This window comes from Cordyceps javanica, chromosome 6, assembly GCF_051103115.1.
Source record: "Cordyceps javanica chromosome 6, complete sequence".
Classification (NCBI taxonomy): domain Eukaryota; kingdom Fungi; phylum Ascomycota; class Sordariomycetes; order Hypocreales; family Cordycipitaceae; genus Cordyceps; species Cordyceps javanica.
The window spans coordinates 3235254-3249915 of NC_139300.1; the positions used below are offsets into that span (position 1 = coordinate 3235254).

General features: G+C 56.0%; 7 protein-coding genes across 7 annotated transcripts; 5 read left to right on the plus strand and 2 right to left on the minus strand.

The window, feature by feature from the left end:
- Positions 1-225: 225 nt before the first annotated feature.
- Positions 226-1608, plus strand: V2A60_009416 (homoserine kinase; the record flags this gene model as incomplete). The annotated part of the gene is made up of 3 exons (XM_083260682.1): positions 226-649; positions 837-1135; positions 1255-1608. 3 exons carry the CDS (start codon positions 226-228, stop codon positions 1606-1608), a joined length of 1077 nt encoding a protein of 358 aa, XP_083116808.1.
- Positions 1609-2123: 515 nt separating this feature from the next.
- Positions 2124-2603, plus strand: V2A60_009417 (dihydrodipicolinate synthase family protein; the record flags this gene model as incomplete). The annotated part of the gene is made up of 1 exon (XM_083260683.1): positions 2124-2603. One exon carries the CDS (start codon positions 2124-2126, stop codon positions 2601-2603), a length of 480 nt encoding a protein of 159 aa, XP_083116809.1.
- Positions 2604-2751: 148 nt separating this feature from the next.
- On the plus strand, positions 2752-3288 carry V2A60_009418 (dihydrodipicolinate synthase family protein; the record flags this gene model as incomplete). Its single annotated transcript, XM_083260684.1, has 1 exon — positions 2752-3288. One exon carries the CDS (start codon positions 2752-2754, stop codon positions 3286-3288), a length of 537 nt encoding a protein of 178 aa, XP_083116810.1.
- Positions 3289-4005: 717 nt separating this feature from the next.
- V2A60_009419 (uncharacterized protein) lies at positions 4006-5090 on the plus strand (the record flags this gene model as incomplete). The annotated part of the gene is made up of 2 exons (XM_083260685.1): positions 4006-4191; positions 4272-5090. The coding sequence occupies 2 exons, from the start codon at positions 4006-4008 to the stop codon at positions 5088-5090; spliced, it is 1005 nt and encodes a 334-aa protein (XP_083116811.1).
- Positions 5091-5374: 284 nt separating this feature from the next.
- Positions 5375-5919, minus strand: V2A60_009420 (CFEM domain-containing protein; the record flags this gene model as incomplete). Its single annotated transcript, XM_083260686.1, has 2 exons — positions 5375-5565; positions 5673-5919. 2 exons carry the CDS (start codon positions 5917-5919, stop codon positions 5375-5377), a joined length of 438 nt encoding a protein of 145 aa, XP_083116812.1.
- Positions 5920-7294: 1375 nt separating this feature from the next.
- On the minus strand, positions 7295-9071 carry V2A60_009421 (uncharacterized protein; the record flags this gene model as incomplete). The annotated part of the gene is made up of 3 exons (XM_083260687.1): positions 7295-8074; positions 8146-8533; positions 8608-9071. 3 exons carry the CDS (start codon positions 9069-9071, stop codon positions 7295-7297), a joined length of 1632 nt encoding a protein of 543 aa, XP_083116813.1.
- A 1168-nt stretch (positions 9072-10239) lies between these two features.
- Positions 10240-14208, plus strand: V2A60_009422 (uncharacterized protein; the record flags this gene model as incomplete). The annotated part of the gene is made up of 8 exons (XM_083260688.1): positions 10240-10383; positions 10459-10785; positions 10848-10990; positions 11080-11372; positions 12941-13087; positions 13160-13516; positions 13574-13993; positions 14063-14208. 8 exons carry the CDS (start codon positions 10240-10242, stop codon positions 14206-14208), a joined length of 1977 nt encoding a protein of 658 aa, XP_083116814.1.
- Between the last annotated feature and the right edge of the window lie 454 nt (positions 14209-14662).

The window sequence follows — 14662 nt, forward strand, 5'->3', positions numbered from 1 at the left end:
CCCGCCAAGAGTCACAAACCATCCGTTTTCACCAAACGAAAAAAAAAGCTGCTTTTCCCCCGCCAAGAGAAAGCTCCTAGAGTCTAATTTATTTCCCGTCCTCTTTGTTCATCAAACTCGAATCACTCCAACGACTGGGTTCGTCTCATCCCGTCTTCTTGTCGCTGCTGCTCCCTCCCTTCCCTGCTGTTTCAACTACAGCTCCCCTCCCCCGCCGCCGCCGCCATGGAGTCGTTCACGATCAAGACGCCGTGCTCCAGCGCCAACATTGGCCCGGGCTTCGACGTCATCGGCCTGGCGCTGTCCATCTACCTCGAGCTCGACGTGACCGTCGACCGCGGCCGGGCGCGCTCCGAGCACCCGCTCAACTGCCGCATCACCTACGAGGGCCAGGGCGAGGGCGGCCCGGACATCAGCCTCGACCCCCAGAGTAACCTCATCACGCGCGTGGCCCTCTACGTCCTGCGCTGCCACGACCAGCGCGCGTTCCCCGTCGAGACGCACGTCCACATCCGGAACCCGATCCCGCTCGGCCGCGGCCTGGGCAGCTCCGGCGCGGCCGTCGTCGCCGGCGTCTTCCTCGGCCGCGAGCTGGGCGGCCTGCACCACCTGGACAATAACCGCCTCTTTGACTATTGTCTGATGATTGGCACGTTGCGAACCCGACCCGACCCGACCCTACATTTATTCCTCTTCCTCCTCCTCCTCCTCCTGCACCAAATCCTGTTCTCCTTCTTTCGGGCCACCGACGGGCGGTCCTTCCCTCCTCTTGCGACGCGAATAATAAAACAAATAAAACAAAGAAAGCTAACATTTTCTTCTCCCCCGAGTTGCAGAGAGACATCCGGATAATGTGGGCGCGGCGCTGTTTGGTGGTTTCGTCGGGACCTACCTCATGCCGCTCAAGCCCGAAGACGCCTCGCGCATCGAGGTGCCGCTGAGCGAGGTGCTGCCCTCGCCGGCCGGCGGCGTCGACACCGGCAAGCGACCACCCGAGCCGCCGGTCGGCATCGGCCACCGCATCGAGTTTCCCTGGAACAAGGAGATCAAGGCCGTGGCCATTGTGCCCGAGTTTGTCGTGCCCACCGCCGAGGCGCGCGCGGTGCTGCCGGAAAAGTATGCCCGCGCCGATGTGGTACGTTGTCGCAAAATTCAATCCCAGCGGAAACTAGTGACAAGGAGCGGCAAACGGCCCTCTCCCGCCCTCCGCCCGCCCTCTCTTCCCTTCTCCGGACTGACCCCCTCTGGATGCAGACCTTTAACCTGCAGCGCATCGCCCTGCTGCCCGTCGCGCTGGGCCAGTCGCCGCCCGACCCCGAGCTCATCCACCTCGCCATGCAGGACCGGATCCACCAGCCGTACCGCCAGACGCTCATCCCGGGCCTCACCGAGGTCGTCGAGTCCATGTCGCCCAAGACCCAGGCGGGCTTCCTCGGCGTGTGCCTTTCGGGTGCGGGGCCGACCATCCTCGCGCTGGCAACGTCCAACTTTGAGGAGATTGCCAACCGAATCATTGACAAGCTCAAGCTGCACAACGAGAATAAGCAGCTCCAGTGCCGCTGGATGGTGCTGGAGCCGGCCAAGGGCACCGAGGTCATACGATCATGATCCTTTGAGGGAACTTTAAAGGTGGGACACGGTGGATGGGATATAATGGATCGGAACTGGCGTTGATCTTTTCAGGGTGAATTCAAAGATGACGGCCGAATCATGACATCTCGCAGGCAGCTGTCGGTGTGGCGCGGCGGCTCTACGCAGTTCAACTCTGCCAAGGGAGCAAGCAAGCCCACAAGCCACAGTATCACGATCGGCCCGATGGGTTTATTCTTATAGCAATACACAAGATACATTCATACATGCATGCTGCAGAAGCAGACATACCTTGGCGATTGGGCCGCTGCTTGTATATCTATCCGATGTCGATCCTGGTCCGTCACCGGAGTTGACCCCCACAGTCAGGCCCGTGATGCATTGCCCCAAAGCCCGAAAAGCGAGGGAAACCGTTTAATAAAGAACCAGCGAGGGCTCATGACGTTTTTGTTTCTTCACATCTCACTGCAGACCTTGACAAAAAAAAACCCTCTTTTGTTTTTAGATTAAATCTACTTATAATACAGCTCAAAATGGCCGCTGCTCCTCCGCCCGGCATCTACGTGCCCGTCCCGACGTTTTTCGCGGCGCGTTTCTCGGCCGAGGACAACGCCGGCGCCGCTGCCGCCGCTGCCGCCGTCACCCCGCCCCTCGACCACGACACGCAGGCCGCGCACGCCGTGTACCTCGCGCGGGCGGGCATCACCGGTCTCGTCGTGCTCGGCAGCACCGGCGAGGCGGTCCACGTGCACCCGCGCGAGCGCCGTGCGCTGCTGGGCGGCCTCCGCGCGGCGCTCGACGCGGCCGGGTTCGTCGCGTTCCCGCTCGTGGCGGGCACGGCGACCCAGGGCGTCGAGGAGACGGTCGAGCAGCTGCGCGACGCGCAGGCGGCCGGCGCGCAATGGGGCATGGTGCTTGTGCCGGGGTACAACGCGCCGGTGACGCCGCAAGAGGGCATCGTGGCGTGGTTCCGCGCGGTCGCGGACCAGAGTCCGATTCCGATCCTGGTGTAAGTGGACAGAGCAATCAGAGAGGAGGGTGGCGGCCAGGCTCGGCGGGTCTAATGGGGGCTGCAATATGACCATTCACTGACTCTTATCCTTGGTTCTCTTCTCCTCCTTCTCCTTGTCGTACAGCTATCATTACCCAGGCGTATCCAACATGGTCAAGGTCACGCCCGCTACGTTTGCGACGCTCGCGCAGCACCCCAACATTGTCGGCTGCAAGCTCTCGCACGGCGACGTCTCGCAGCTCACGCAGATCGCTCTCGACCCGGCCCTCGGCGACGCCGACAGGTTCCGCGTCTTCACCGGGCTGGGCCAGCAGCTGCTGCCCGTGATGAGCGTGGGCTGCGGCGGCGCCATTGACGGCTCGGCGGGCTTCTTCCCCAGGTCGCTGGTGCGGCTGTTCGCCCTGTCGTCGCGGCAGGCGGCGGCTCCCCCCCTGTCCGACGGGGAGAGGGAGGAGCGGGCGCGGCTGCAGTACCGCGTGAGCTGCATGGCGGAGATGGTGGTGCGGCACGGCGTCCCGGGCATCAAGGAGGCGACCCGTCGTCTGCGGGGCTTCGGCGGCGGCGGCGGCGGCGGCGGTCTAAGGCTGCCGCTCGCGGGAGGGCTGCCGGGCGGCGATGCCGAGTGGGCGCGCTGGAAGGGCGTCCTGGATGACATGGAGGAGCTCGAAACAGCGTTGTATAAGTAGAGAGGGTGAAATGCAAACGGAGGCGCGCGCGCGGCAGGCACAGATCCGGGGCAAATGCTACAAGTAATTCGTGGAACGCCTGCCTGGAACTCCTACTTAGGCCGAAATCCACACGCAGCAGGCCGCTTTGCATGTTTTGACGCGAAACGGGTAATAATATACAGCCATCCTCCTACACTTTTGGACTGCCAAACTCAAGTTTCGACGTCTCCATGCTGACTAGGACAGGCCTGGTCCCAACAAAAGCGTACTAAGTAAGCATTTCGGCACGTTGCAGCGGAACAATCTCACAGTGGACCGCTAGGATAGGCAAGTACCTCGGCCCAGGCACAATCGGACCCTGACGCTAAGGAGTCGAAAAGCTCGTCATCCAACCCTCTTTTCGCACGTCTTGTTTCATTTCAATGTTGCCGTCTTGTTCTCTCCAGATTTTCCCTATTTGTCGTTTTTGATCCCTTGTTTTCTTACTGAATGCGCCAGTGTGTCGCTACCACAATCCTCTGCCAGTCTCGAACGCTGCTCCTCTGGACCGCGGCCCTGGCCCTCGTCGTCCTCGTCTCGCTACGCGGCGCACTCACTCAACGCGTCCTCCGTCGGCAGCCACCCAAAGCCAGCGGGACCTAACAGAATCGGGTCCATCGCATCGCATCGCATATCGAATCGCATCGCATCACGTCGTGGGGTGGTGGGCGCGAACCACAGAAAGCAACAGGAAGCATGTCTTTCAAGGTCATGGTGCGTGTCGGCGTGCCGCTGGTCGTCGGGTCCGCCGGCTACGCCGCTTCGCGCATCGACTGGCAAAAGGCCGTTCGCGCCTTTCTCACCGGCCCTGGGCGCAGCTCGCGCATCCTCCTGCTCATCTTTGTCCTCTTCAACATGAAGAACATGCCCTTTGTCTGGACGGTAAGGTGGAAACATGCCGCGCCATGATCCCCAGTTGTCCCTGAGGCACACGCTGACCTTTTCTTTTTTTGCTCGCCCAGTACCGCATATTCTACCCCATCATCCATCACAACATCATCCGTCCGGCGCCGGAGCTCGGCCCCCGCGCCCTCTACCGTCACGTCATCACGCGCACGCGCGCGCCGCTCCTCGAGATCGACTACAACCTGCACAAGTCCAACTCGACCTACTTTGCCGACCTCGACTCGTCGCGCACGCAGCTCGTCTCGTACCTCTGCCGGCCGGGCCTCGCCAAGCTGTCGTCCAACGCGCGCCACCGCGTCGTGCTCGACCCGCAGACGGGCCGGCCCGCCGGCGGCGCGCTCGGCATCATGCTCGGCTCCGTCTCGTGCAGCTTCAAGCGCGAGATTGGCGCGTACCGCTCCTACGAGATGTGGAGCCGCGTCCTCTGCTGGGACCGCAAGTGGGCGTACATTGTCACGCACTTTGTGCCCGCCGGCGTCGCCCGGCCCACCGAGTGGCTCGACCCGGGCTTCGCGGGCTGCCGCGTCCGCCGCGGCCAGGACGCCTCGGGCGGCTGGGAGGCCAAGATCCACGCCACCGCCATCAGCAAGTACGTCTTCAAGCTCGGCCGCCTGACGGTCCACCCGGCCGTCGTCTTCGAGGCGAGCGGCCTGCTGCCGGCCCGTCCCGGCGGCTGGGTCGCCGGCGAGAACCAGCTCGGCGACGAGTCGGCCGACCTGGGCCGCGTCGATCTCGACGCCGACGGCGAGTGGACGTGGCAGCGCGTGGAGGCGTCGAGGCGCCAGGGCATGCAGATGGCGCGTCACGTTCACGAGCTGGAGTCGCTGCACGGTACCTTTGATGGCGGTACCAACGGCGCCATTGCTGTGTACTAGAGTCGCAAAGCAATAGGGAATAGACACGAGAAGGGCGTAGAGGAGGTACCTGGGACCATATGGATCATATAGACTGTTTTATGTTTTATAGAACAAGGCGATGAGTACAAAGGACTGTCCGCCATTATTAATATATACAAGGAATAATTATATCATTCATGTTCGTCATCCAAATTCACAAGCAGGCACAGAGCCTGCGTACCTAGCAGCGACTCCATGCGCCCGGTCAGGAACGCCTGAAACAGGTTGTATCAAGGGTACTCGACAGCCACCAAACCCAATCATCATAGCCACAACGCCGTGGCAGTAAAAACGACTGCGGACATGACGGCCCAGCCCGCGCCGTACAGCCCCGTCGCAGCGCCCGACTTGGCCGAGCCCGTGTCGGACGGCAGCGCATACATGCCGTCCGTACTCCCGTTGTGCGTTCGCGCGTATTCCTTTTCGCATTCCCCCACAATGATGCTTCCAGTTTCTGTCAAGTCAAAGAAAGAAGAAGAGTTTGTCAGCTGCCAATTTCGACCGTGTTTTTTTTTGGGGAGAGGGGGTTCTTTTCCCTGTCAGTGTAGCGAAAAAACGTACTCATTATGTCGTCAATCTTGCACCCAGCCTTGACCATGCACGGCGCGCCGAGCGCCGAGATGTTGGGCAGCCGCGCGCAGATGCACTCGCTGTCCAGCAAGCCGCAGCCTGCCTGGACGGGACCGGCCACGGCGCACTGGATGGCGCACGCCGGCACCTCTGCGGTGATGGCAGTGAGGTTGAGTTCGGCGACGACAGCCGCGACATACGCGGCGATGAGGAAGAGGAAGCGCATGTCGGTGAGCATGTTGTAGTTCTAAGTTTTATCTGTTTGTTCTTCTCGGTTTTCGCTTTTGGTTCAATTGATTGGCCGCCTTGATCAGATTCTCTTTTTTTTAACTGGGGATTATCCCCGTACCACCATGGGCGTCAATAAAGCGAGTGTGGCTGCGACAATGGCCGTGTAAGTCGGTCGAGTGTGGTCCCGAGCTGGATTATTCGTACAACGAACAAGAGAGCGCTCCGATCCGAGTGCCGGGAGAGAAAAAAAAAGCAGAGAAAGAAGAAGAAAGGTGCAAGCTCAAAGATCATGCACTCGGGCAGAAAAGAAAGTGGAGGAATCCGCATTCTAATACCCCAGAGCGCCGCTTTGCTAATAACTAGTCGGGACGGGCCAAAGGATAGGGATGGGAAAAGATCTGTGCTGCGGGAAAGAGGCGTTGCAATTGTGGGGGGGACGACCAAGACAAAAAGCCCCCCTATCCCTACTGCCCTAGTCAAGTACTCAGTATTGTTTATTAATGACTGGAGGCAAAAAAGATGGAAATGCCGTCAAGGACTCGAGGCAGAGACGGCAAGGTTGGGCAAGGTTGGCTGCCCCTAGTCTGGTTTCGCATGGTTCGTGTCCTGCAGTAGTCATTGTGGCTTGCCGGGGTGGTTTGTCCGACCATCTTGTCATGTGAAGATCAATTTGCAGCTAATGATCATTATTCTGTAAACCCATGGGAGATGGTTGTCAATTATACTGGTATCAGAAAGTCTTGGCAGATTGTCGCTTCGTGCTCTGCTGTTTCCCTGTAGTGATCCTGCTTCCTTTCAACCCGCCACAACATCCCTTCAAAGCCATTTTGTGGTTCCTTTCTTTCGTGGCTTTAAACGTTGCCCCTCAGGTCCGGTAGACTATACCACAAGGATCCAAGTAGGTGGAAGCGGCACATGGCTGCGAATCGGGCTGAAAGCTAGCCCGGTTTTGCCCTCAGACAAGCCACCATCGTATGACAAGGCCATTCTGATAAGCCGCGCTCGCACCTACTCAGGTCCCGTCACGTCTCAGCATCCTCCAGCAGGCTAAGCCAGCTGGTCATGGTGGCTTGCAATCATATAGCATGGTAATAAGGCGCGCTGATCTCAAAGAAGTGCCTTTTAATTGAAATGGCGTGCAGGCTATCTCTTGCTGTACATTGCTTGTGCCATTCTTTTCCAATGTCATTGCCGGCATCAGCCTAAGCTGGCGAATGACTGAACGCTCAATGCAGACCACACCGTTGTTCGACCTTTCCGTGGAGCGGATCATAGCCATGTACGGAGTACAAATCCGCCGTTATAGCAAAGCTAGCTTTCATCTCAGGTTTGCGTCTTTTTTTTTCATTCCTCTGCTGCATTCACATCATAACTCAGTCCGCCTATTCGTCCTTGCGACCATCAACCAGCGCAACTGGGCCAAAGTACTTCTTGCGGCCGCTAATGGCATAGTTTATGAGAGCGCCAATGACGGTGATCAAGAACAGCGGCGATGCCCAGTTGAAGTTGTCCCCGGTGACAGGGTAGACCTGCGGCCAAAAAGCCCAAAAGAAGCCCCAAGTACCGAAAACGACCGCACTGATGTTGATTGGGACGCCCCAGCGACCAAGTGAAAAGGGGGCGTGAGGCAGCGTTTGAGGGTAAGTAATGCGGCGCCATAGGACACAAGCTATACCGAGGACGTAGCACTGAAGAACGGCAACGGTGAAGAGGGACGTAATCGCATAGAATGCGACACTGCTTCCAACGTATATGAGAGCAAGGAGAAAGGAGATGGCGCTGGTAGTAATGGCCGCGTTCTGTGGGACTCCGTGACGCTTGCTCACTTGCGACAACCAGTTGGAGAAGGGAAGACCATCATCACGGGCAAAGGCGTAAAGATCGCGGCTAGTGGCGGTAAGGTAGGCAATGTTGGAGCCAAGAAAGATGATAACAATGGCTACAAGAGTCACGGTGAGCCAGCCGGTGGTCATTGTCTGCCTCAAGACGTAAATGAAGGGGAACGATGTGGCGTCGTCGAGTGCAGGTGTCAGGTCGGGCATGTGATATACAGCGGTGACAATCATTGGAAAAAGAAGAGCAAAATTGACCGCAAAGGTAATCAGCATGGCTTGAGGAACGGCGGTGGAAGCATTACGGACTTCCTCGGACATGTGAGCTGCCTGCCGAAGAGCGACGCGAAACCCATCAGCTGTAAGCTCTTCGCGCGAAAAAAGAATGGTTTGTTACTCACAGCATCAACGCCAGCATGGCAGGTTATTCCAGGGAGTTGGCCAATCAGAATTGACAACGCCATGCTGTTCCAATCACCTCTGTTTTCAAACTGTGTCCAGACCTGCGAGTGAGTGGCTTCTGGCGCGTTTACCCAGATGGGAATCAGAATCGCAAAGTAAACCATGACGTGGATAGCAAAGGCCATATTTTGCCAGTAGTGCAGTATACCGTGGCCGACGACGCTCCCGGTAAAGGCAAAGCCAATAGTAACGATGACGAAGAGGCTTGCATGCCAGGCTGGGGCAGTGTAGTCCTCGACGTTGACCACAATGATGGTCTGGATGAGGCTTCCCACCAGCAAAATGCCGAGCGCGTTCCCGGCCTGGAGGGCAAGTGTCGAGGTCCAACTACACGACATGGTTACCTTCCACGTAAGTAAAACAAAGACATCAAAGACGAAAATTTGCAGTGCCCTTCTTACCCGCTGACGTAACTGAGAACCTTTTGCATAGATCGCGGCGCAAACTCGCTGACCCAGTGGTACTGCGCGCCGGCAATGGGGGCCATGGAGGCCATCTCAGCCATGCTCAGGTAGATGGGCAGGAAGCCGACGAAGCCCCAGAGGCTCGAGTACAAGAGGCCGGGGCGTCCGCCGTCGACGAGCCCCGGCTGCATCTGGAAGACGCCAAACTCCCACGAGGCCGTGGCCATGGCGGCAAAGGACGCCATGGAGAACATGCGAAAGTTGCGGACGAGCTCCTGCGAGCGGCCCATCCGCCGCATGTTCTCGACGTCGGCGCGGTTGGATCGGGTCGCCTTGTCACCGCCGCTACTGCGACGACCTTGCTCGACCTCCATCACGGCGGACGCGGCGGTGCTGGAGCCGACGGAGACGCTTGTCACCAACTGCGCGGCGTTGCTCCTTGACGGTTCGGCGAGCATCATAGTCTGAACAGAACCTCGACCAGCCCACGGAAAGGAGGATGGATGCGAGGTGAAAAGTTACGCATCAAGAGGCAAGTCGTGGGAGGGAGGAATCCCCCAAAAATGTGACAAGTGTGATGAGAATCAAAAGTGCAGGACGAAAGGGTCGAACGAGAGACACCAGACGCATGTCTCTGAAGTGGCCCTGTTACCGCGGGGTCCTGTAATGCATTTGCGCTTCGCCTTTGCGATCATTCTTTTCAAACGTCGATAGTGAGACACTGCCAGTCGCTACTGGTTTCGGGTAGCGGTAATGCGTTTTTTGCCCTAAAAGCAAGCAAGATTTCTCCATCCCGCACATGGGCAATTCCTCGACCAAGCGGGCGGGAACGGAACAGTCTTTGCGAGCAGCTTGAAGAAACGCTTTCCTGCAGGGACTTTATCACGAAGAACAATGCGGAGACTTGCATCACTGCAGTTGAACCGGAAAAGGACTTTTAAATGGCACGTAGACAAGTCTAGCCTGCCAGTCCGGCACAGCTTGATCAAGACGGAGGCCGTTGGCCCAAGGTGGCCCGGCTGCAATCGAGAGGTTGGGTAAAACATGAGCCTGAGAAAGCTTTACATCCTTTTTCTGAGCTCCACAACGCCGTCAAATGAGCTATGCTTCCCTATTCGGAAATTGTTCCCTGTCAATTAAGATTTCCTACCCCAGTTCTCTCATCACCTTCGACAACGAGTGACGGTCTTCTTCGCCAACCACATGGCAGCAGGTCACACCGCAGCGGTTCATGGTAAGATGTCTGATGACGAAAAGCCTCTATGGATCTCCAACACCCCTGCAAGCCCGCTCTCTCTGTCTTTGAAAGGTTTGCAAAACTGATTGCGGGTCCTACTCTCAGAGCAACGAGACGGCCGCCGCGGCCGCGGTTCAGTGCCCCTGCACTCGGGCGTGCATTCATTTGATGAGCGCTGTACGCCCGCCGAGAGAGAAGAAAAAAAAAGCAAATCAATGGCTCGCTTGAAAGAGCGCCCAATAAGTCCGGGGAGGGGGGCGGGGGTGGTTTGCTTATTTCCCTGTTGATGGGATCAAGACTAAGATGAGCGTTGGTTTCCCTTTTTCCTCCTTCGTTTTTGTCATTCTCATGTGGTTTGCTTTGCTGTAGGCAAAGCAACCAGCCAGTACACAATGGCGGAGGGGAGAGGCCGCTGGCTACTGTCGGGCATGCTCATCTTCTGGACTTGGTCGACGCTGATGATGTCGGTACGAGTCTGGGCCAAGGTGAACGTGAAGCGATGGGGAACAGACGACTACTTCATCACGGCTGCATACGTACGTTCTGCCGAGTGGAGATAAAAACGAATGACCCGAATACTGACTGACTTTTTTTTTTGCCTTTTTTCAAAGCTGGTCTCAACATTGGACGTCGCCGCCAGCTTTTGGGCTGCCCAGCATGGATATGGGCTGACTCTGTCCAGCGTGGCGGACAGCGTCCACGGCCAGATTGAAAAGGCTCTTTTCGCGCAGCAGCAGTTGTACATTGCTGCCATGACCCTGTGCAAGGTGTCGGCGGCGCTGTTCCTCGTCCGGCTGTCGGCGTCCAAGAGCCACACCGCGTCAGCCTTGGCAGTGGCCGTTCTGGCCGTTGTTTGGGGGGCCCTCTCCATGATCGCGGTTGGCCTGCGCGGTAGGCTCGATAGACCGTGGGCCACGGTTGACGGCTCTTCGGACATGGTGAGCGTTGCCTCCCTCCCCTTCTCCTTGGACGGTTCGTCCGCGCTAACACAGGGGGGCAGCACATCCGCTGGACCATTGTCGAGATGCTTGGTATTGTCATCGAGACGCTGATTTTTGGCGTTGCCTTCATGTTGGCCAGCGGCGTCCACATCAGCTGGCGGAAGCGCTCCGTCCTCTTGGCGGCTTTTGCAGTCCGTCTGATGTAAGGGAGGGGAAAGGGTGACAACAAGACCCGCATCCTTTTTCACACCCTCTATTGTTCAGGAATACTGACTGACAGGCATGATCTAGTCTGATTCCAATCGCCATTGTCCGGATTTGCTTCCTGGCCCCTCACCTCAACCACGACCCGACGCTCACAAACGTAGTGCCGCACATCATTACCGAAGCAGCCTTGCACTTTGCCGTCATCTCGGCATCCATCACGTCGCTGCGTCCGTTCCTGCGGACCCTTCACCTCGACTACACCGTCGGCAGCAAGGGGAGCCGCGAGCACGCTACGCAGTCTACCGGCCCCTTGGCGGGCCACTCGCGGAACCGGAGCCTGCTGCAATCTTGCAACAGCGTCGAGTCCGGCGGTGATTGTGGGTTGAGGGCGCACAATGGCAGTGTCGGAGTGAGCAAGTGCAGTCAGTACAGCTGGGAGGCAAAGCCAGTGGCGCACACGTCGCCAGCCGGTGACGTCGAAAACCAGCTTCCGCCACTGGGGCTTGGGATTGCCGATTGCCCAAGACTGGCGATTGTTTGGGGCCAGACGATAAGTGTATCAAGTACGGTGCACCATTGATAACGGCTCTTGCAAAGTCACTCCTGGGGAACCGAAGCACTTCAATTCTCGACTCGCTCCACATCACACCAAAATACGGCATCTCTAAGCGCCTATTTCTCTACAGATAGAGCCACAAATAGGGATGTGCATAAATTCAAGTATGAACGAATTCATCATCTACTACTCCGTACTAGTAGTTTATATAAAAATGCATATTATTGTATCCCGATGGAAAGAGAATAGGCATTCAAAACGCGCCGCCATAAAAGCACTGCGGCTGACTTCCGGCCTTTAGCGACGCTTGTGTTCAAACTATTATTACTAGTTAGTAGGTACGGAGCAAAGCCTACAAACATATAAGGCCTGATTACGGAGTATAGGGCACTCAAAGACAGCATCTTTGGGTGCCTCTCGCTCTTCAAATAGGGACAAAATTAGAAAATATCACTCTATACCATGATATATGTTTCTTTACCTATAATAGAGTAAAAATCGGACTGCGTATACTTAGTAGCTCTTTTCGTGAAGAAATATGCGTTCGAAGATGGAAGGGTAGGTTATAGTTTGACATTTTCTCACCGACTCTTGCAAGGGTGTAAACTTTCGCCTCGCAAGTAGCATGACCCCCCAATGCTAATCATGAGATACTCAGACCGAGGGTCACGCACTCGGCAAATCCTGCCAATAGACCGCGTTACATTCAACCCCCATCGGCGTGGAAGCATGAAATTTAGCACGTATATATTGAATGTCTGTTGTTCCTTTGGACTGAGCCAAGAACGCCATGTCATGAGCCAAAACACGCGGATTGCTGCCGGTGGTCGTCCCCATGCCAAAGCTTGCATTGCGGGTGACGCAATTCGACGACGGGACTTAGATACCGGCTCACATACTGCCGAGTGCTCGGTACATGCCGACTTCTCGTATACAGTGTTTGCCTCAGTGCCGTGCCCACCTCACCCTTTACCCCTCAGGCGACTTTTTTTCTGCCGAGTACACGAAGACATCATTCCGCAGTCAGACCACTATGCAAATTGCAGTCTCCTATCTATATAGTAATATATATATAGAGGTAGCCGCACAAAGTAGCAATAGATCACCTCAGCGATGATTAGACTTGAGTGCCTACCACGTACTCAATATTCGACAATTTACGCTATTCGTTATATAAAGATCTACTACTCTATCGAATCTGCAATATGCTTCTGGGAAAGGCACTCCGAGCGCTAACCTGGGCCACAGCAGCTGTCCAAGCAGCTCCGGGTAGTGGTCTTCAGAGGAAAGACTCTGGTGGGTTTCGTCCTAGGAAAAAAAGGATCGTGAATAGCCATTCACAGTCTACGGTCCGTCCCCTGCAGAGTCAGAGCTGAAACAAACAGTTAGTGTGCGATGTAATCGCGGATCATTTTGACAACTATGACTGCGCGGCTCTGGCCAGAGAAGCTGTCCCAGTGGAGGAGCTCGTCCGCAGCGGGGAGATGCACCGGGAAGCCGCGCACCGGAAAGCCAAGGGGCTGATCCATCGACGAGGTATTTCTCAGAAACGGGCGCCGAGCCAAAGTCGCGGGCTTCGCTAACGTTTGCACTGGCTACTCACTCTAGCAACATACCCAACCGCAGAGACCAAGGTCTGCCGGCAGCTCCGCGACATTATACTATCAAGGGGTGTCCCAGGCGTCTGCCACTGGATCAAACGTATCAAGATTCTTGTCAAGTTCTCTGAAGAGAACAAGCCCGGACCCTCCGATAATGTCAACGTTTTGATTCAAGGTCCGCGCGGTCCGGTCAACCTACTGATCAAATCCGTAGTGGAAAAACCTGGCCTCTTCTCTGCCCGAGCCAGTATGCTAGACGCGTACGGAAGTGAATGTTTTTTTATCAACGAACTCGACGGAATATCTCTGAATGTCGCTGAGCCTATGGGGCGTAAGAGTAGCGCCGGCTCTTGGCTCCTTGAAGGTACAAGGATGGAGTCACCAAGTCTTTCTGCCAGCTGATACTAACGTCTCAACGTAGGAATTACGATTTTGGCAGAGTGCTATGAAACAAACTTGCACGTTCGCCTTGACAAACATGCTCATATGGACATGTGGTATCAATATTCTCCCGAGAATTCGCCAGGTCAAACTATTACCGCTTTCGATCTTGAGTATCGCGACTGGGGTATTCCCGCTTGCCTTGAGATCAACAGGCTAGCCTACGAATTTACGTTAGCTAATGAGGATTGGGCTGGCACGTGGGATAAGCTGGCATTCAAGATCGGCAATAGCACAGAGATTCAGCTCGGCGAAGCCTTGACCCTTGGTTCTACGAAGAGGGGGACCATCGATCTGAAAAAGGCCTTTGGCAAAGACACGGTTGATATCCGCCATCTCAACCGTATCCAGATGCTTGATGCATATGGGACGAATGGAAACGGAGACAAGTGGAAGTTTGGTATGTATCCGCCGAACCCGGCGGCTTGGACGTGCGGGCACTAATTCTGACATCTTTCTTTACCTCTAGGCATTACCTTCAATGCCACTTGTACCAGTGGTCCTTATGAAATGGTAATGAACAAGTATCAGTCAGTTGACAAATGGGTCGGGCATCTCGAGAATCAGCCGGCTTGGCATGGCAGCGTTGCCTATTCAGATTGGCGCGCGCCATAAAGCTGAGTAAAGGCATAGAACCGCCAAAGGGGCGGCGAGGCTCTGCTCGCAAATAAATTTGTTCCGATTTTCCAACATACGTCACAATCAACTAGCATGACAATGTAGTTGGACATGGTGTCTATTGTGTACCTAATCTAGACAGATTGGAATGAATGTGAAGGGTTTCCTCTCACGGCCAACTTGTACTACGTTGCCGGCTGTTGGTGATTGTGTAGTCGATCAGGTCAGCGTTGGAGACTGGGTCGGTCAAAGGTACATGCAATGAACTCGCGCAATTCACGCGAGCCGCTCTAGTTGATTTGGAATGATTTTGATTGTTCGTGGCGGTTTGTGGCGGCATTTCCGGGCTTGGACTTCGTCTTAATAACGGTAGAATGATTTGTGAGTTGGGCAACACGGCACACAACTCGAGATGTGGCAGAATAATTGAAATGGGCTAGTTTGCTCCTTG